The 20,646-nt window shown below is 41.4% G+C and overlaps 2 protein-coding genes across 2 annotated transcripts; one reads left to right on the top strand and one right to left on the bottom strand.

Moving 5' to 3' along the window:
• Positions 1–362: 362 nt before the first annotated feature.
• On the bottom strand, positions 363–3,794 carry LOC120627352 (out at first protein). Its single transcript, XM_039895337.1, has 6 exons — positions 3,599–3,794; positions 3,417–3,530; positions 2,394–2,528; positions 1,432–1,612; positions 889–1,031; positions 363–681 (listed from the first exon to the last, which is right to left on the bottom strand). Exons 1-6 carry the CDS (start codon positions 3,686–3,688, stop codon positions 529–531), a joined length of 816 nt encoding a protein of 271 aa, XP_039751271.1. The 5' UTR covers positions 3,689–3,794; the 3' UTR covers positions 363–528.
• Positions 3,795–4,323: 529 nt separating this feature from the next.
• On the top strand, positions 4,324–20,232 carry LOC120627560 (WD repeat-containing protein 26). Its single transcript, XM_039895563.1, has 11 exons — positions 4,324–5,025; positions 6,515–6,686; positions 6,839–7,069; positions 7,431–7,619; positions 8,275–8,408; positions 8,765–8,882; positions 9,677–9,805; positions 10,635–10,768; positions 11,388–11,488; positions 12,296–12,411; positions 12,993–20,232. Exons 1-11 carry the CDS (start codon positions 4,883–4,885, stop codon positions 13,155–13,157), a joined length of 1,632 nt encoding a protein of 543 aa, XP_039751497.1. The 5' UTR covers positions 4,324–4,882; the 3' UTR covers positions 13,158–20,232.
• The last annotated feature ends 414 nt before the right edge of the window (positions 20,233–20,646 follow it).

Below are 20,646 nucleotides of genomic sequence, written 5' to 3'. Positions count from 1 at the left end.
ATGTGCTTATCAACATTGTGAAGAGTCAGGTTGGCATACAACTGTAATGGCACTGCGAAATGTTGTCTACTTTAATCAACTAGCTGATAGTGATGGTTGTTTTAGGGTCTGCTTTAAGACCGTCTTCAGTTTCGTAATCAGTGGTTGTTTTAAGAATCTATTCATGGCCAAACACAAAAATTCACACTTCTGATGCTAGAAAGATATTTATATAATATTGGCTTGCTTAACCTTATCCAAAAATATAATAATAGTAATCATATAGGTTTTAAACAAATATGTTTGATTACTTTTGATAAAAAAAACGATTAAAATCAAAATTATTTACTTTAAACTTACTAAATATAATACATTAGGTCTTAAGAGGTTTAAATACATTTTTCTAGCAAAATATTTACAAATACAAGTATTAAAAAGTATTGTCACAAGTCTTTGTCTCATTAAAAGTATGAAAGCTAAAATTAGAGTGACTAGTTGATGTGTCCGGCACGTAGAGCAGCCCTGGCGGTGAGGTGGGCGAGCGTGATGTCACGTGTAGTTCAAGCAGGTATCGCGGCGCCGCACGTAGAAGTGGTAGCGGAAGCAGCGGTGGCATGTCTTGATGCCGCATCTATAGCTGAGACCCCCTTGAGGCTTTCCCTTGCAGTACTTCAAACCACAAGGATACCAGTTCACACAAACCTAAAATCAATACCCCACTGTTACAGAATTAAACACAAGCATATTGCAGTACATAATATAATCATAAATCTTAGCGGTGAGTGATTTTGTAATGTTTCCAAACCCTATATTGTACTTCAGTGGCCACAGAGGTTAAATAAAGCTTTTGAGGCTTAGCATGGCAGTAGCTCCAGCTTCATGGTAACATTGAGTCTGCAGCGTACTCACCTCCAAGTGACAGATGCATTCTTTTGTAGCATCATTCTCTGCCACACACACGCTAACAGCTGGACTACCTTCAGATGTATCTGACGTGAGCGCTTGAGGAGGGAATGGCACCACTTCTGAGGAAAATGATGATGGCTCCACTCCTGCAATCATTTCTATTAATGTTAAACTTTGTTAAATAATATTATGAATAATTATGATTTTCTAAGACCAAATTTTGTGCATCTGGTATTAGAAAAATGAAGACATTTTTTCATTACTTTACTGACACAATGGTGTCATTTCTGTTATACATTAATTTAGTATAGTCAAGAGATTTTGTACAAAAGAATTGCCAACATTATGGTGTAATATTAGTGCAATCTACATTAATAATAACACTAAAGAGCTTTTTTTAAAAGTTAGAATACTAAAATGAAAGAAAAATATTGTTTGATAGGTTGCGGTGGCCTGTATTGTGTAGTATAGAGGTTACAAGTTTGAATGCAAAACTTGTCAGATGCGCGGACGAAGCTGCCGCTGTATTATAAAGCCAAATCCTACCAGCTCTAGGTGTCCATCGGGTGAGGTCCGCCGAGCGGATATAGACCCGGTCCCTGGCCGGCGCGCAGTGCCTCGCTGCGGCCGGCGACAGCAGCACGGTTACGCGGCCCGCCCAGGCGGTGGCAGTCGTCTGTCGCCACCCTTTGTCCTCCTCTGCTACTCTTACTGTTCCTGGGTTTTTCTGCCAAATATAATGTAACATCAACAATTAACGTAGCTGCCACAGGCCTACTCTCATAGAAGAGGCATAGCACCACATGGATCTAATGTGGGTTGGAGGGCATACTGTACACATAAAACTAACATTAAATACTGATAGTACTTTATGTATGCTGCATACAAAACTTTAAATTAACAGCCTGTTACTGATAATGGATCAGACAGACAAGTTAAAACCTAAATTCTGAAAAGTTTTTTCTGGCATGGAATACCAGCACTACTGTGACTTTGGTCCAGCCAATGCAAAGTAGAATACTTAGGATACAGGGAATATATATATTTTTTTAATCTTCTTTAAACTATGGGAAAAGCCCAATTTACTTACCTACAAGGTCTTACCTTGCGTCTTTGATTTTAAATGTTATACTAATATATAAAGCTGAAGAGTTTGTATGTTTGCTTGAACGCACTAATCTCAGGAACTCCAGATCCGATTTGAAAATTTCTGTCAGTGTTGGATTGCTGTTGGATTGTTGTAGGATTGCTTATTTATCGAGGAATGCTATCATCACTTATCATCAAAAGTAGAATAGAGCCAATAAAGAATGTTTCAAATTTGGGGTTTTTTTCATTTTGAGAGCTTCCAATAGGAGCAGCAGAGCAAACATCATGTCTCAAAAACAAGAACAAGATTGTTCTCAAAAATACAAAAACAGGGAATATTTTGGAGGACCACATTAAGGTGTTGTGTGTGATAAATACATTAACAAATAATTAGAATAATAGAAATATATTATGCTCACTTGTCTAAGCTTAGCCATAGCATCTGGTGCAATAAAATCTGCCTGTGCAGCATGTGTAAGAAAACACAGAACTTGATGACCCAACTGTCCCAGCTCTTCCTCTCCAGGTATCACAACCTTCATGGCTTCCACCTCCTGCATCAACAAAAATATTTTGATACATTACATGTAAAATATGACATAGCAGTGAGTTGATGGCTACAAAAAAAAACTAAATGGTCAACTTAAAACTAAAGCTAAGAAGTTCCAAACGCGTCTAAGAAGTTGTGGTCCAAGAAGAAACCTGGTTAGAGCAATAATGAACTAAATACACATTTAAATAAGAACTCTATCAGTGATTGTTTTTTGGTAGGTAGGACAGATAGAATTAACTAGCAATTTCCCTTGGGTTTATCCAAGTCTACTGGATCTCAGGTTTGTACTAATTTTGACTAACTTAAGTCTACTGTATACTTCTCAATAATGTAAGTTATGTCTCAATTTGTCTATGAATAGAATAAAAAATTTGGATCTGAAGCTTCTAGAATTAAGATTTTCCTAATGGAAACTTTTCCAAGAACAAAGTATATTTAAAGATAAAATAAGAAATTCAGAGACCTTTAGAGGAACCAGATTTGCTGACAGTTCCAAGATGCAAGGTCTTCCCTACACCAGAAAATGCAGCTTAAGTAAACCCAGGCAGTCATATGGGCAGAAAATATCCAGTGAGACACAAGTAAGCTTGACACAAGCAGCTTATTACTAAACTTTGGGAAGCTTTATGTCCTGCTGTGAATGAATATCCGTTGAAACGATTCTAATGGATAGAATGTATGGGTACATTCTATCCATTAGAATCGTTGAATGTCCAACATAATTAAAATGTCCAACATAATTAAAATCTGTTTATCTGCTGAAGTGTGTTGGGGAACCAACCATCCAAACATCATCACACACACACTTTAAATATTTTACTACCGTGTACGCAGAAAGGAAAGTATACGGTCGCTCTATTAATTTAAATAGTTAACATAAACAACTCACGTTCGTAAAGTCGACTAGTTGCGAAATGTAAACACCGTCTAACCGTAGGAACTCTAGAGTTACCGTGTCTTCAGAGACGTTCGCTGTTATGTTCTCCTGCATAACATCACCGCCCTATAAAGTAATACTTTAGTCGCCAGTTAGAATAAATCTAATTAATAACAATGCATTTGTTTACGTGCCTGGTTCCTCACGTTTATGAGAAGTTGAAGATTCATTGGTTCCACTAATAGGTACAAGAAGATTATACATTTTAATACTAATATTGACATTATTTTATTACAGGTTTCATATAAAATAAAAGATAACGTTCGATTTCTAATGTTCTAAATTTCACTTCACCATTTTCATCAAAGTTGTAGTCTGTTGTCATTTGCCATTGTGACACTGACAAGTGTTTTTATCCAGAATTTATAAAAAGCTATTTCACTTTGCAAAAAGTAAGTTATCAAAAAATTATAATTTATTATTCTTTATAAAATTTATAAAGCTAATCAAAAATAATAGAATATTAGTTTACCAAATAAAATTAGTTAACATATATTTCTTCTTTTTAAACGTATATCAACAAGTGTTTTGACTACGTTTCAATAAACGCAGATGTTTTTAAATAACTTTCCAAATAATTATTATTGCTTTCACTTTTAGAATTCATTATATTGTTTTAACGATTATGTACTAAGTTGAGATTTTTTTCTAAGCATACATATACAAATAAATAATAATATATGTTTTCTAGCAGAAATAGAAACAATAATTTGTTTTGAACAGTGAACTTACTTTCCAGAAACCTCAATATCTAATATCTAATTAACTTTAATTTTTTTCAAATGATTTTATGATTGTTGTGACTTCTTTAAGGTTCTTGTGTATATTAATTAAAGGTATTTCAACATACTATTGCTCTGTGCTGTATTGTATTGTATTTGCATTCTGCTAAGGTACCGTTTGGCGTGACACAATGTTTTTATTTTGAGGTCATTACATTGCATTGCACACGATCCGAGCCGATGCGCGGCCGAGCGACATACGAACGTCACCCGAAACGGAGACAAGGGCGATGTTGAATATCCTAGAATTAGACAGCTGTCGTTTCATTTTCAGCTGATTTTTGTGTACGCTTCGAAGTGCAATACTAACCCGTGCGACTCGTGCAATTGTTAAGCTCGACGTTGCGTCAGTGGAATTCGGTCGAGACAAAGAGTTTCTATCGTGGGAACAATCGAGAAACGCACAGGTGTGAACAAAGGGAGATGCTGCATTGAGCCCGTTCGGAGCTGTGGTGGGGTGCAGGGGCAGCGGGCGTGACGTCACGCCGCGACTTGGCCGATGCGGCGGGGATCGTGACCGGAGGCGCGCGTGCTCGCCGCGCAGCGGAGCGGGGCAGCCTGGCCTCCAGTGACTCCGGCGACGAGGGCCCCCGGCCGCCGCGCAAGCGGACCCGCAGGCTGTCGCCGCCCCGCGCCATGCACCAGCCGTGCGCCAACGGCGCGCACCTCAACGGCGACGCAACGCGCAATGGCGATCCGCCGCCCGCGCGCCCGATGGGCCAGACTGACCAGGAGATCGTGCGCCTCATCGGGCAGCACTTGCTCTCCGTTGGACTAGAGTAAGAACCTCTTCTGGCTGTGATGTCCCTGTTCTTGCTGGTTGCTCCTAACAACATTTCCACTTTCTGTAGTTGGCAGGTGCTGCAGCAAATCCATGGCTGCAGTATGTTTAGCTTTGCCGAGTTGAATGCTGTTTATGTTTTAGTCTATGGCAATAGATTTGCTTTATATTTCTATGCCTGGACTTGATGTCTATTCTGTGCTGTATTTATAGGGCTTCCTAATCAGGGCAGCTGCTTAAGAAGCAGCTTTCTTATTGAAAAAAATATTTGTTTTGCAGAGGTTTAATAATAGTTAGAAGTGATATGGTGGTTTTCAGAAAACTATTAACAGTTTTATCTTTTTTATGAGAAAGCTAACAAGCCCTTCAGACTTCTCTAATGACACTATAAAGTACACAACAGATAAAGACAAAGTAGTCTTTTTGCATGTAATTGCAAAAGTTAATAAAATTATCCATGTAAGGTTTTTCTATTAGTTTTTTAAGAAACATTTCTGTTCCTTATAAATTTTTACTATACACTTCAAATACAGACCTACGTACATGTGTTTCTTCATACAGATAAAGTTTCTGGCAACAGCTGTAGTTTGTTGTAGTTAACAGTGTATTAAGACCCCTCAACTCCACATACATAGAGACACAAAGTTGTGGTCCTAATTAATTTAACACATACCTACTAACAATCATTTTCATGATTAAAGCATATAATTAAAAATTAAATATAAATTCTGTCAATATGAAGTGAAATCTTGTGAAATTGCAAGATGAAGGCTATAACAATTAAATGGTTATTATTATATCAGTCACCTTTCCACCTAAATGTAATACTGTGAAGTGGTTTGTACCAATCATTATTGATTGCATTAGTTATTTAATGCTTTATCAGTATAAGCATGCTTTCTGTTAGTGTTATATGATAAAATAATAACATAATTATTGTGTATTATTATTAAAATTTTAACTAGAATCTTTACGCTTAAAAAATAAGGCTTTGGGTTTGTTTGGATTCATAAATGTTTGGAGCTTAAAAAATCTAATGGGATATTATAATTTTTCAACAAATGTAGCTTATCTATTATGGTTTAGGGTGGAATAGTTCTTACAGAGGACTGATCACCCGTCTGGCAATGGCAGGCGTCCCCTCACTAAATATATATGGTTGATTATAGATACCATATAATATCATGCCACAATCCATAGCTAATATATAAAACTCGGCCACACAAAACAATGATCCTACTGAAGTGTGAATTGCTAAATTAGTCTCACAGACACGTTGGTTGACTTAAGACTGATAATGGAGCAAGTAAAATCGAGTATATATAGTATTATTATTATCTTCTGTGTGCACGATGTAACTTCAAGTAAAGAGTATAATAAGTGACAGCTTGAGCTGAGTTAAATGAGATAAATGTACAAAGTCATTTGGGTACGTCGAACCTAGCATGACAGTGATACAGAAGTGCTAAAGCGTAGCCGATGCGCAGGCGCAGCGCATCGCTGCTGATGGAGGAGTCGGGGCTACACCTGGAGCACCCGGCCGCCGCCACGTTCCGCCAGCACGTGCTGGCCGGCGACTGGGGCAAGGCGGACCACGACCTGCGCGCATTGCACGACCTGCTGCGCGACTCGCCGCACGTCGACCCGCACAACCTGGCCGTGAGTAAACACCTCTCCGAACAATAAATGCGAATTATCTCCATCAGAGTCTCTCCGGTCCAGGCGTTCCAAAGACCCTCTTAACCTAGCTTTACGTCTAAAATGCGTCATTTGACCGGGGCAAATATAAAACGACCCGCCGTCCCCGGCAGGAGATGAAGTTCGTGGTCCTGGAGCAGAAGTACCTGGAGCACCTGGAGGCGGGGCGCGTGCTGGACGCGCTTCACGTGCTGCGCAACGAGCTCACGCCGCTGCAGCACGACACGCCGCGCGTGCACCGCCTGTCCGCGCTCATGATGTGCGCCGACGCGGCCGAGCTGCGAGCGCGCGCGCACTGGCCGGGCGGCGCGCCCGCGCGCGCGGCCGTGCTGGCGCGCGTGCAGGTGAGCCCGATCGTCGCCCGATTAAGACCGCGCCTCTCGCATAGTTCTCTTTTATTGCTATACCTATCTCTATATTCTAAATTCATTAGAAGCAGTATTGAAACGTCTGCAGTTGCTCTTTTCAAACATTATCATTTTTACAATAATTGTTGCGAGAGATGAAATTGTCATTGCCGTAATAAATAAGTTTTAACACCAGGTTACCTCGGGAAACGAGATATTAAAGTGTATAAATGTCTTCCGTGCCTTTCGAAGACGACATTAGTAATGGAGGCCATACATGTAAGGGTTTGCGTGATGGCTCTAGCCGTACATGCGCAACCGACAGGTATGGCCGAGTTCTATAGTTCGGGCCCCGCAGGCCGTGCTGCCGCCCGCGCTGATGATGGCGCCGGGGCGGCTGCGCGCGCTGCTGGCGCAGGCGGCGGCGCAGCAGGCGGCGCGCTGCCGCTTGCACGCCGCGCCGCCCGCCGCCGCCGACCACATCCCCTTCTCGCTGCTGGCCGACCACCACTGCTCGCCCGACCACTTCCCCATCCACTCGCTGCAGGTACCCGCTTCTCTAACCATCATACATCATACAGTTATGTGAATGTCAAAAATATCTTTATTCAAGTAGGCCCATAGATGGCACTTTTGATGCACTGTAATGAGAAAGGTGTACGCGGTATTCAGATGATGGCGATAACCATATTCGTAAACTTAAAACTAAATCTACGAAGGTTCCGAACGCGTCCTGGTCTAAGAAGAAGCTCACAAAAAAGCTTTGCTGGGTGATAATTTTTGTTATCATCTCACACACACTCACATTATCATTTCAAATAATTATTAGAAGAGCAACCTTCTTAGAGCAATAATTCACACTCGAGCTATTTTATCGATTACATATAGTCCTTTATACGATGGCAGTTACACCGAACACTAACTTACTAGGATTATAAATGCGAAAGTGTCTTTAGTTGTTTGTCCTCACTTCATGCTCTGAGCCCAATCCATTTGATTTTTGATTTACTTGTAAAGATGGAGAGTAAAATAGCCTATTTTCATACTAGGAAAACATTTTGATATAAACTTATAATAAACGCGGTCGAAGTACGCAGGAAACAGCTACGTTCTGTTTTTGTTTCGGGCACTTGTAGGTTCCTTACGTAAATTGAGGAAGACAATTTAAACGTTATATAACGCAAAGCGTGTGCAACCGCCAGGTCCTCAACGAGCACTGCGACGAGGTATGGTACTGCAAGTGGTCCCCGGACGGCTCCAAGCTGGCGTCGGGCTCCAAGGACAACACCGTCATGATCTGGGACTTTGACCCGGTCGCCAAGAGGCTGTCCTTCAGGTTGTAATACGTCACAACGAAAATTAATACATACTCACAATACATTTCTGTATTCGGGTTAGACCCTACAACGTCAATCTTCGTGCTAAGGTCCGACTTCGAGAAAGAGCTAAAATTTACTTTGTAGCTGTCTGGAGACAAAAACGATCGATAAATAAACTTGTCTGCCATCAAAAAGAGTTGATTTCTTAAACGCTTATATGTATTAGTAAAGTATATAAACGCTTTGGTCAGTATTTGATAATCCGAGATTCCTGCCCATGAGCATTTGCATTAACAGGAAAACCGCGCGTTGCGTAGGAATTTGCGAATAGCTTCGGGTTGCCGGTACTCAGACGTATTGTTTCCGTGCACAGAAAGTCCCTCGACGGCCACTCGTACGGCGTGTCGTACTTGTCGTGGAGCCCCGACGGCCGGCACCTCATAGCCGCGGGCCCCGAAGACTGCCCCGACCTCTGGATATGGAATATGGAGGTACTACTTCCTCTTCGATTATATTCATATTTACTATATTAAATAACGAAAATAAATATCTCTTTCTCGGTTTCTACTATCATATCCTTCGGTCTTAACAGCGACAGAAATATGACGTATTTAATTTGGGGTCTGTGGTTCGTAGGTGTTCCGAGAGATGGTCATCATTAAGGTGAATAAATAAATAATATAAATAAAAGGAAAGGTCAAAACCGAACTGGAACCTTGAGACTGGATGCTTTTCCTTTTTAGTGACATTCGACGGACCAAGCAAATAGGATGGTATGATGAAAACCATCTACAATAAACTTCGTAGGGCATGCAGAACACGTCCTGCAACTTGCAGCCCTGTGTGCATCAATCTGAGGCGTAAGGTGTTAAGCCGCATGTGACTGTTATTACACCAACGACCACGGCGTTCACACCGGAACATACCATTGCTACTTGGCGGCATATATTAGCACGGCAACATCATAATTCATCTCCGCTGGGCGGGGCTAGATGCGTACATTTTGCACACCGATTATAAACGTCCTACAACCGGTCACCACTTTAGGTTATATTTGTACAACTTAGTTTACAAGAGAATTGAAAACGAATAAAGTTTTTTCCTTATTAAACACTCATTAATTCCCCTTATTAATGTATTACAAATTACTACGATCGCTGGTCGACGTGGTCGGTTAATGACTTCCGCACGCAATCCCGGCTAGCAAGTCATACGGTGTCATGTGACGTAGTCGCCCGGAGGAGCTCTGCCTCCACCGCACTACTACGTGGCGCTCGTTCCGCAGACGGAGCAACTGCACCTGAAGATGACGCACTCGCAGGAGGACTCGCTGACGGCGGTGGCGTGGCACGCGGCCTCCGACAAGTTCGTGTGCGGCGGCGCGCGCGGACAGTTCTACCACTGCGCGCTCGACGTGAGTAGCCTGCGCGTGTGTACATTGTGTTCCTCAAACATGCTAGGACACTTGAGCATTATTCTACGAATCTTGAGATAAATCGAAACTGTTGTACTGGCCAAATACATGCGACCTGCGGCCAGTAAAAGTTGAACGTAAATCCATGTCCGTCCTGGTTTACCGGCCAAATAAATTACTGGTAATGAATTGCTATCTGTAGTGTATTTTTAAAACAGCAACAGGTTCACTCCAGCTTTCTTCAATCTGGCCATACGACTTCGACGGATGTCTGAGTAACTGCAAACTATGATGGAAAATCTAGCTGCGAATAAACCGAGGCTGCTCAATCGGTCAGTTTTGTTAGAGCTAAAGAAATCTTAACAACCTCACTTAGCCCTTTTTTTGATTATATAGTTTGGAATAACACGAAACGTAGATAAGTACTGAGTAAGTCTATCTCCACCTTAAAATTACCTTAAATTAGAAGCAAGCTTAGAATAACTCAGTGGGTGATGAAGAGAGCTATGCTTGGAATATTTCTGACTGACGTAGCTCAGTGTTTCAGAGCTATAGTTACATCTGGCAAACATGACCTCCAGCGAAAACCAGGCAAAATCGCTATTGAGTTGTTGAGATGAAAATCTTTACAGACTTCTACCTGATAGAATCGCGTAGCTGATTTAGCACAGACTAAAAAAAACCTACTCAAGCCCTCCAGATCTGCACTTAACCGCATTGCATTTCCCTGTGTGTATCTTCGTGATGTTCTCTCTCTTTCCTTTCCTTATATTAATGTCGAGAGAAGTAACTAAAGTTACATTTATGGATACAAGCAATATATTTTCAGGGGACACTCATCAACAACTGGGACGGAGTTCGCGTCAACGCGCTAGCATGCCGAGGAGACGGCAAGGTGCTGGCGGCCGACACTCACCATCGCGTGCGCGCATACGACTTCTCGGATCTCACCGACCGTAACCTGTGCGTAGTCAATTGATTATTTAAATGTTAATTCGAATTCAATAATATAGCGGATTTGTAAATTCACGATGGTTGCATTATAGCCAATTAAAAAAGTTCAAACGCCACGCGCCGCCTGGATGCAAAGCATCGAAACTAGTTTTTACACGATACAGCTATATAACTAGCTTTTATGTTTTTATACTATTACGGCAACAGATAGTCACCACAGAACTCCGGGTGAATCTAGCGTTTCAAACATAGATTATATTATAGCTTTATTAAATTCGCAAAAGTTTGAACTCGTCTATCTGAGTTAGAAGATACAATCGGCGCGGCCGACTTCCGGCCCACGTGATTTTCGTCAAGCGTTGACTATCGTTTATAAAAAAAAAAAATATTGCCCACAAATACAGCGAATTTATATTTTCTCAAACATTGGCATGCAGTGGCGGTCTTGTTACTTGCTAAAGCAATCTATTCCAGACAACTCTAGGGGAAAGTATACCAAGTGTTGAAGTGGTAAAAAAAGTAGGCATGCAAAGGCGGCCTTACCGTAGAACATAAAGACGAAAGTTTACCTGTCCTCGCGGGCATGCGACGAATGCGCTAATGATGTGCTAATGTGGGCCGGTTGCAGCATCCAGGAGGAGCACGCCGTCATGGCCATGACGCTCAACGCGGCCGACACGCTGCTGCTGCTCAACGTGGCCAACCAGGGCGTGCACCTGTGGGACATCCGTGAGTCCCGCCCCGCGCAGGGGGGTTAACTGCCGACTGGCAGATTGACTTTGGTAGTGCTGTCATTAATTGCAGGGAAAAGGATGGCACAACTCAACTCAATCCGCCATCTGGGAGTTGCTAGTACTAAGATAGCTGATGAATATTAATGAATAATACAGCGTGTAACCGAATTACGAAATAATGCTGTAGGATCACTTCATGAGGACTCGCCCTGTAAAAATATTAAATCAAACTAAGCATATTAATTTGAAAACATTCTAAGTGTTTACTTATGACAACCTATTGAAGATAAAAGACCGACACGCGCATGGTACCTACGAGTAGCGTAGCGTACCTAATAAAGGAGGAGTCAAATGATTATAATTTTGAATGTGATGTATGGCTGTATCTAATTTCTATGGCAGTAGTTTACTCTAAAAGTATCAGATTTTCGGTTTTACAGATAAGTCTAAGAGACAGTACATGATGTACCTCTAAAGCCTGTGAAGTATTATTTCGGTTTTCATTTACACGTTGTATACGTAAATAAATACTTACAAAAGACAGACTAGTCAAAAAATACTCACCACATATCCTACGGTTGGATTTCAAGATACTTTTTCAAGCAAAACTACTGATCCAATTTGAATGAATTTTAAAATGGAGATAGATTATAACCTGGATTAATACAAAGGCTGCTTTTTATCCCGGGAAAACGTACGGTTCCCGCAGGATTCATGAAAGACCAAAAAAACGAAGCCGAGGCCTACAGCTGGTTGACTATTTAAAACAAGAATGGCGCCACTATATCGCACTGTGTGTCAGGGGCGCGCACGCTGGTGCGGCGCTTCCGCGGCCTGTCGCAGGGCCACTTCACCATCCACGCGTGCTTCGGCGGCGCGCACCAGGACTTCGTGGCGTCCGGCAGCGAGGACAACAAGGTAACAACCCTCAGGGACCACGTCGGACTCTTACCGACTCGAGCCCCACGGACCCGCTTTCGCACACGACCCGCACTCAGCTAGCGGCGTCCACTGTGACTCTGGCACGTGTTACACACAGGGCGTGTCTTCCGATCAGAGGACCTATCTCCAATGGGTCCTGCGCCCGACGCTCCTACGCCGTATCGGTTGACATCCACGTCGAAGGTGTCGAACTGTGCGGCGGCCCGGCCGAGGCGCGAGGCAAAGCTTCCGAAGCGACGCCCGCTAACGATCTTTGCTGACAATTTGGAAAATGTAAAACTTTAACCCGCGCTGAACGGGGAGGACCTCCGTGCCGGGCTGTTATACGACAGTCGAGTAAATACAAAAACTTTAACGAGCACTGGCGTACCACTCGCAACCCGTGCAGTAGTTTCGGGAACAGTATTAGGCTAGCTTAAGGTTCGACTGATAGGCTAAATGATATCGAGCGTGCTGGCGGAGCTGAAACCTCTTCCGGAATTTAATGTGGGTATATTAGAAATATGTCGGTGGGAGACTACAGCGAGTGGCGTGTGAGAGTCGGAACGGTGTCGCAGGTGTACATCTGGCACATCGGCGGCGAGGAGCCCGTGGCCGTGGTGTCGGGCCACACGCGCTGCGTCAACGCCGTGGCGTGGAACCCGGCGCACCCCGACGTGCTGGTGTCCGCGTCCGACGACTACTCGCTGCGCCTGTGGGGGCCGCGCACGCACCACTCCTAGTGGCGCCGCCCGCCCGGCCTGCGCGTGCGCAACGTCACGTGGCGCGACGTGCTGGCCACCGCGCGCCCGCCGCCCGCCGCGCCCCCCCCCTAGCGCCCCCCACGTGGGTCGTGGTCGTATTTATCCAAACGCTCTTCAATTGTTCACAAACATTTCCGCCACTGCTATTGGTTTCGTCGACTGAAATGAAAAGGGACACAGTAGATTCTGTAATTTAAAAAAACTAACTGCCCCACTACGAAAATAAACTTTTCAGCGCCTCCAGGTAGCTCCAGAAATACAAGTTCTGATTATATAAATATGTCTAAAAATCGCATTGAAATCATCCCATAGAATAAGTGCACCTCGGGCATGACTTCAAAACGGTTTTTAGTTTTTCTTTGAATTTGTATCTTTCATGTCCGCCATTGGTTTCTTCATGACGACGTTATAATGTCAGATGACAAAACATTTACACACGGCACGACACTACCTTGGAGCGAGCGCTCATAAATACACATGAACTGAAATAGTTTCCGACTGCTAATAGCAATACTAAGCAAATACAAATAGTAACTATGTCGACCATTGCACAATAGGAAATGTAGCATTTTCTCAAAGAAACATATTTTGTTATTTTTTTTCCGGAGTTGCCTTGCAAGGATTGTTTTAATGTGGAAACATACCTACCATTCGACGCGCCTTGAATGTGTTCCCCTCTTAATGCTTATCGAGAGCAGAACAGTCGGTAATGCCTATTATATTATGAGCTAATCGCATATAATAATCGCTACTCTAGCAAACGCAAAAAATGTTTGGCGTATCTTATGACGTCACGCGTACTGTCAGTACTGGAAAACATTGGCATTAGGTTCGCACGAACGCACGTAAAATCACTGTACTAATTTTGGACATCGGGTTCTTGGAATCGCGCTAACAAACGCATCGATCGCCCGCGCGACGATCGCGCAATCTTATTTTGTTAGGACATTTTAGACACATTTTATAAACATATAACCATTATTATTGCAATAATCATAAATGTATTTGTGATCGAATCAGGATTGGCCACGGATGCAAAGCGTCGGTACTTTTTTTACTGCCAGTTTTGTGTAATGAACAGAATGTGTGTTATTATTATGGCTGTCTTTTAGTGAATATGGCTGTCTTAGAAATCTGCAAATTTCCTTGAAAATAAAATCGACAGAAATTCCAGTTTTAGAGCTAAACGTTAAAAGTTATCTATGGATTTTTTTGACTTTTGTGACAATGTCCCAAAGTGAATTTCAATTGAATCCTAACCTTACCTAACATGTACGATATTGAGTCAAAGTGTGGGGTAACATTTATTTTTCATATACCGATACGCTATATCAGATGCCTTTGACAATAAACATAAGCAATGCGAAGTGCCATTTAAACAGTGCAATAATACAGAGTAAATACATAATATAATTATTAGAACTACATGGAAAATTATTTGTATTAAAATTTTTTTTTACAAGAAGTATTATATTAAGAGAGCAAACATTGTCAGGACAGCCTTGTCAGCTCAACAGAATAGGTGATATGACAAAGACAGTCTAGTAACGCGACTATTATGACAGGAAAGGTGCTTTTCCATTGGTGCGCACGGACGGACGGTGCGGACCATCCGTGGTGGGCCATCTACTTCGTCTTTCAATACGTGGTCAATAATTTCATCAGGCACAAATTGTGATCCGGCATATATTCAAGTGGCCAGCCCTAGTGGATATATACTGTATTGCTGTACCGCAGCTTTACAACGCCGTGAATCGTATTATGTGATATAGTTCGGTGATTCATATGCGCAATAAAATAAGTGTATCTACATGGCCAATGCACCTAGTGCCCGCACACACGGGCGTGCGCATAAATGGAGAAGCGCCCTAATAATGATCGTAGAGAAAAATTGCATAGCACGATCGTTTGTCTTTCCAGACAGGCATAGAAACACTGCCAATTGACTTTACTTATACAGATATTGCTCCTTAGCTGTTTAGTTCGTATTAGACATCGTATCCTATAATGTGTGAATTCTTATTATTGGGGTGTCTAAATTTGGGAATATTAGTCGCAGGGGAGGGGGAGGTTATTGCGTTAAACGTAAGTAAGATTAAGTTATGTAATTATCAAAATTAAAGAACTGAGATTGAACATTAATATTAGTGGGTTAGGTACTGTAGTGGTTTGTATGGTAAAGCGACACGAGGCACATGACTTTTGCGACGCTCGTTATCGTAATCACGCGAATAAAGCGCATATTCGCACATGAGTGCATTAACTAGTGAAAGTAAATTAGTAACCGAGCCGCGACTCGACTGAAGTGTCAACAAATGTCGCGACTTTGAAGCCACTTGGAAGTATACGAATCGCGACTTTGAAGTGTATAAATGTCGCCGAGTACACAGTTCTAATATTTTTTTTCGCGTTGTAGTTTATAGATATATTTGGGGCAGTTCGAATAAGCCTAACTTATGGTATAGCCGGACGTATCTGCGCTAAGAGTTCCGAGGAAAGAATTGTACGGTCTTGCTCGTATCAAGGCCATTCGTACGGGTCAGTTTTTTTAAACGTTCCGCGAGTATAAGGTATTTTGAATGGGAAGTCAAGGGTTTCAATCCCTGGCATGAACAATTTGGAAATTTATTATTCCTGAATTTTCCTTTTTACGTTCCGTTCCAATGTCGTGTTAAAACCGATTATGAGTATGACAGGTGAGACAGTCAGGTTCGTCGACTGCATCATCACCAGATGTGATTGCAGGCCAGGTTTAACTCGTAATGGTATAAACAAAAATAAACACTCCATTTATGAAATACCTACCACTAGGACTTGTCCGCGACTTCAACCGCGTGGAATTATTTTCCAGATATTCAAATAATCCGGGATAAATTCCCGATGGTCCATTGAGATCGTTGGCACACGCAAAGCCCGGATTTGCAAAGACAATGGAAGCTTGTGTATGTATGCCTTTCGTTTTCAAAAAGGGCATCAATTTTTCCCTCAATATTTGATGGCTTTAAGAACTAAATTATGTAGATGTTATTTTTCTAAATCATAGCTTAAAAGAAAATTTCGAATTGAATGTGAAACGCAATACTATGTTAATAAAAATTGTTAGAGTAGATTAGTGCTTAATATTAGTTAGTACGGCGGCAGTGGACTCCCCTGCGCCGAGCTGGCTCCCGAAGAGACTAGCAGAATAGTGGTTTAAGACTTTGATTAATAGAACTAACATAGGTTAGCATAGCGATCGGCGGTAGTCTGTGGCCGCATCGGACTATATTTTTGTACCGATTCGATTCCCTAGCACCGACCTTGTGATTTGTTGAAGACATTGATCACTCCGACAGAGATTCCTTATCAGACAGACAGAAAGTTGGGGCAGAGTGTCGTCATTGACAAAACGTAATGGGGACTGATGTATATGAGAAATTGAAGGTCAGTCGGCAGAATTGCTGCTTTGGCATTACAAGTCGTCAAAGTTGGTGCTAGGGAAGCTGTACGCTTAAGCTTGGTACAGACAGAACGCGTCACCGCAGCCGCACCGCACGACGTCACACTAATCGCGTGAATGCAGGGACTGATTCGTACTGTACAAATAGTAGCGACGCCGCGGTGACGCTTCCTGTCTGTTCAAGGCTCTTGAAAGCGATTCTGTGACATTTTACGTTGTTAAAAGGGACAAGACTATACAAAGGGTTAATAAAACGTAAGTTCTCCGTAACGTCAATTTCTCCTCGCGTAAATCTTTAAGTTAGCGAACGTAGCATCCGAGTTAACTACTTCGTTGGTCCAGTGGTTATATTCACCTATGGATCACGAGGTGCTGGTTTTGATTCTCGGCTCGGGCCAAGAATTGTAATGTTTTGGTTTTTTTTTGTGAAAACTCTGAAAAGGGTGCCTAGCAGTGGCCCGTTAATAGACTGATGACGATGATGTATGAAATGACACCGGTATGATGTGACGTTTTTTATCTACTTGAAAATATACGCTATGGGAGCTAAAGATAAATTAAAAATACTAAGAGTTAGCAATAAGAGATACAAAGCTATTAGAGCTGCATCTTATGAAATCATTTGAACTGTTACTGTTAATTCTTTAGTTGGTGAACTCATGGTTTATGGCTCTCAAATAATAAAGAAAAGGAACAATTTATCACTTGGCAGTTGTTCACTCATGACTTCGGAAGGATGTCTAGCGTAACAAAACGTTTATTAACACATTCTGCGTTATGTGATAAGTTATATGAAATTAAGATTGTTCTAAGAGTGTGGTTGAAATTGACAATCGAAAATTACATAGTTTTATAGAACATTTCTGTTTGACGTCATGTATTTCGAACATTTCTTTCCGTTCGAACAAAAAGTCTCTTTATAGAGACCTCACAATACTAGTTTCACTAACGGTTGTTATTGTTAATTTTAAACACTATTTATAGTTTAGATAACGTTTTAAATTGTTCTGAGTGGTATTTATCGCATTGAAAAATTTATATAAACAGTTGAACTCACGGAAAGTTTGTGTCCCTGAAAAAAGCAATAAATAAATAAAACTTCCATGAGTTTAGCCGATTGCGTTTCATTGTGATATTTCAGTTCGGAAAACGTTTTAAATTAACAGGTAACAGACTAAAGAGAAAAAGACAGACGGGCATACAGACAGATAACCCGACCATTGAACTGTTCTTGTTGGCTTTTGTGACCCTCCACTGCTGGACATGGATCATATCAGAAAGCATAGTACAAGATTTGACTGACTTCGGGTAGTTTTGATTATCGAAATATTGTAACGCCAAACCAAAATTAACCTTATGAATCTCGTTTTAGAGTCGCAAATTCTGTAATTCGGTTTTCCTATCAGTCAAGAGCGCTTGCTGGTAAATTATGGACGAATTTGAGCTCTAAAACAAGGCACATACATTCCATTTTACTTTGACGTCAGAGAGTAGCGATAGTCAAAACAGACCTTTCTTTAGGGAGCGTTAAAAATCTACCAAGGGTACTGGGAGCGAATGCCGAACTCGACGGTCTTGTGCGTTCGTGTCCAGGTAAACAGGGCATTGTGGCTGGATAGCATTGCTAAATTACCACTAAAGATATGATCACAGTAGTTTAAAATAAGCTAAACAAGTCAGTCGAATAAAATAGACCTTTTAAAGTCATAAACTCTGTTTTTGGCATCGTCAATCCGTAGTACTGTTCAATTTATTGGTATCACTGCCTTTTTGTCTCAAGTCTGTGCCACGGGTGAAGTAATTTAATGGCCCATTGGTAAGGTTTCACACACACGAGGCGTCGTAGTCTACCACCAGTGAGCGACTTGCTGCAACATTTGAATATCGTTTTAAACCAAATTACCTTACTTTTTAATTCATTGCACTTGGCGTTGTTTCTGTAGGCGTAGGTTCGGATACTTCCCATGGCCTCGTGTGATGCAAATTCAAGTGTTGTACAAAAACAAGTACCCAATTATAATTCCAGGAAATGTGGGCAGTATATCTATTTTTATTCCATCTTATTTATTTAAACACACAATTATTGATTAAAGTATCATAGAAATCTTAATAGCAAATGTCGTGCGTCGAATTGATACCAGAAAAACATTAGTAACAGTTAGTGACTTGTAATTTTTAAACTTCATTGCCTCTTACGCTCTAAAACAACAAATGTATCACTCCTAGCGCATAGTATTTCCACTCCGAATGTTTAATGGTACGGCCGCTGGGAGCCATAATTGAGCGGCAAGTGTTCTAAGGTCTTGTTATTATGATTTCCGTTGTTCCAACTTATCATTACTCAACTTATTAGCCTGGGATGAAATGAGAAACGGCGCGTCGTGGCAAGTCGCTCATGTATTCACGTTTGTAACCGACCTCACCAGGTCAATCATGTACATATCTTGCTTCCCCGCTTCGCTCGGGCCGGCGGCCTTTTAACATGACGTCGCCCTTGCTATTGCCGTTTATCGGAAATGTGTGACGTTTTGTGTAATATGTTTTTTTTTAAATAATTGAAACGTGTTGTCCAGAACTAATGTATTGGTGATACCCGAGTGGGACAATATGCTTGCTCTTCATGAACTCCGGGAACTCTTGTTGTATTGGACTATTCCGACCCCTTAATCTCTGTGACAATGAAATCTTTGCTTCCGCATGAAATGAGTCAGAGCGATAAAAAGGCCCATTTATATTCGCACAAATTCTAATAATTTTATTTTCAAGATGAGATTTTTTAACAATAAAAATTTATTAAAACATGTCCATTGGTCCATTTACCGAATTTATGATCTGTGATTTTAGAATATTTTATCATTAAAAAAAGTTAACTGTCTGTGTCTTTTGCCCCACAACAGAAATAAGTATGCCGTAGTGGTTACGTCGTAATCGAACCTTATGGTATCTTTCACATTTTAAAGACTAGTACTAAGGCGCCACAATGGTGGTTTCTCTGTACGCGATCAATTTATAAACCCTAGCACAAGACTATGCTTAGTTAGAGAGGGAAAGGGGGTAGTTTTTGGTTACATTACTTACTAATAGTATGAAATAAACATAATATGTAGTTTTTATAACGTGAAGGAGCTCTAAAACTGGTGATAATAATAGTAATGTGTAAAGTCTTAACGTCCCGGAGTTCACCTCGTACCAAATATAAGGCAATAGTCGTGCGAGTGTTGTGTGTGTGTAGAAGTACAAAGAGCGATCGATATTCATGGGCGTTCTATTTATTTGGGGCAGTTGGGACCCATCGCTGACCCAAGGAGATACAGATCAACAACCGGGGAAGACCTTTGCGAACGTGCGTATTAAAATTTATTGAAAAATTGAAGAGGTCGATGAATCTACTACAAACTTTCAATTATCTTTGAAACAAAGGTTACCGGTGTTTTCCTGCGCCATCTTGCGGTCTGCGCTTTGCCCTCATTTATCGCAAACAAACAGGACGCCCGATATACATAGACTATAAATAAATAATAATATAAAGATAGATAGGTAGATATAGAGGTGGCGAGCAAGCTCGATTGTTATACATAGATAATGATTATATATCAATAAATTTTTTATCATACAGTCTGTGTTTAATTTTATCGTCATTTTCCTCGTCAACTAATCCCAGTTGTATATTATATTTACACCTATCTACAACACGCTAAGTGCCTAATAATATTTTCGTTGCCTTAACATAATCAATAAAAATAACTTCAATTCTACTCTTGTTTTGCTCGATGCATGCATTATACGGACTGCCGCCAATTTAACAGACAAGCTACCTACCGTTGGCCCGGCCCTTGTAGTTTGTACGAGGCCAGTCATTCCTGGATTTATCTTATGGTGCACGCGTTTGACGTTAAGCAGGAAATGAATAAGAGTCAATAACGGTGAGGTCTGCGGGCAAGCGGCGGAGGTATCTGGCTGGTGCCTATAAAACTATTTATACGAGGCCAGTATACGTTGGCTTCGTATAAACTGAGCTTTATGGCTTTT

The sequence above is a fragment of the Pararge aegeria genome, chromosome 11 (assembly GCF_905163445.1).
Source record: "Pararge aegeria chromosome 11, ilParAegt1.1, whole genome shotgun sequence".
Classification (NCBI taxonomy): domain Eukaryota; kingdom Metazoa; phylum Arthropoda; class Insecta; order Lepidoptera; family Nymphalidae; genus Pararge; species Pararge aegeria.
This window is presented reverse-complemented; position numbering and strand designations above follow the sequence as displayed.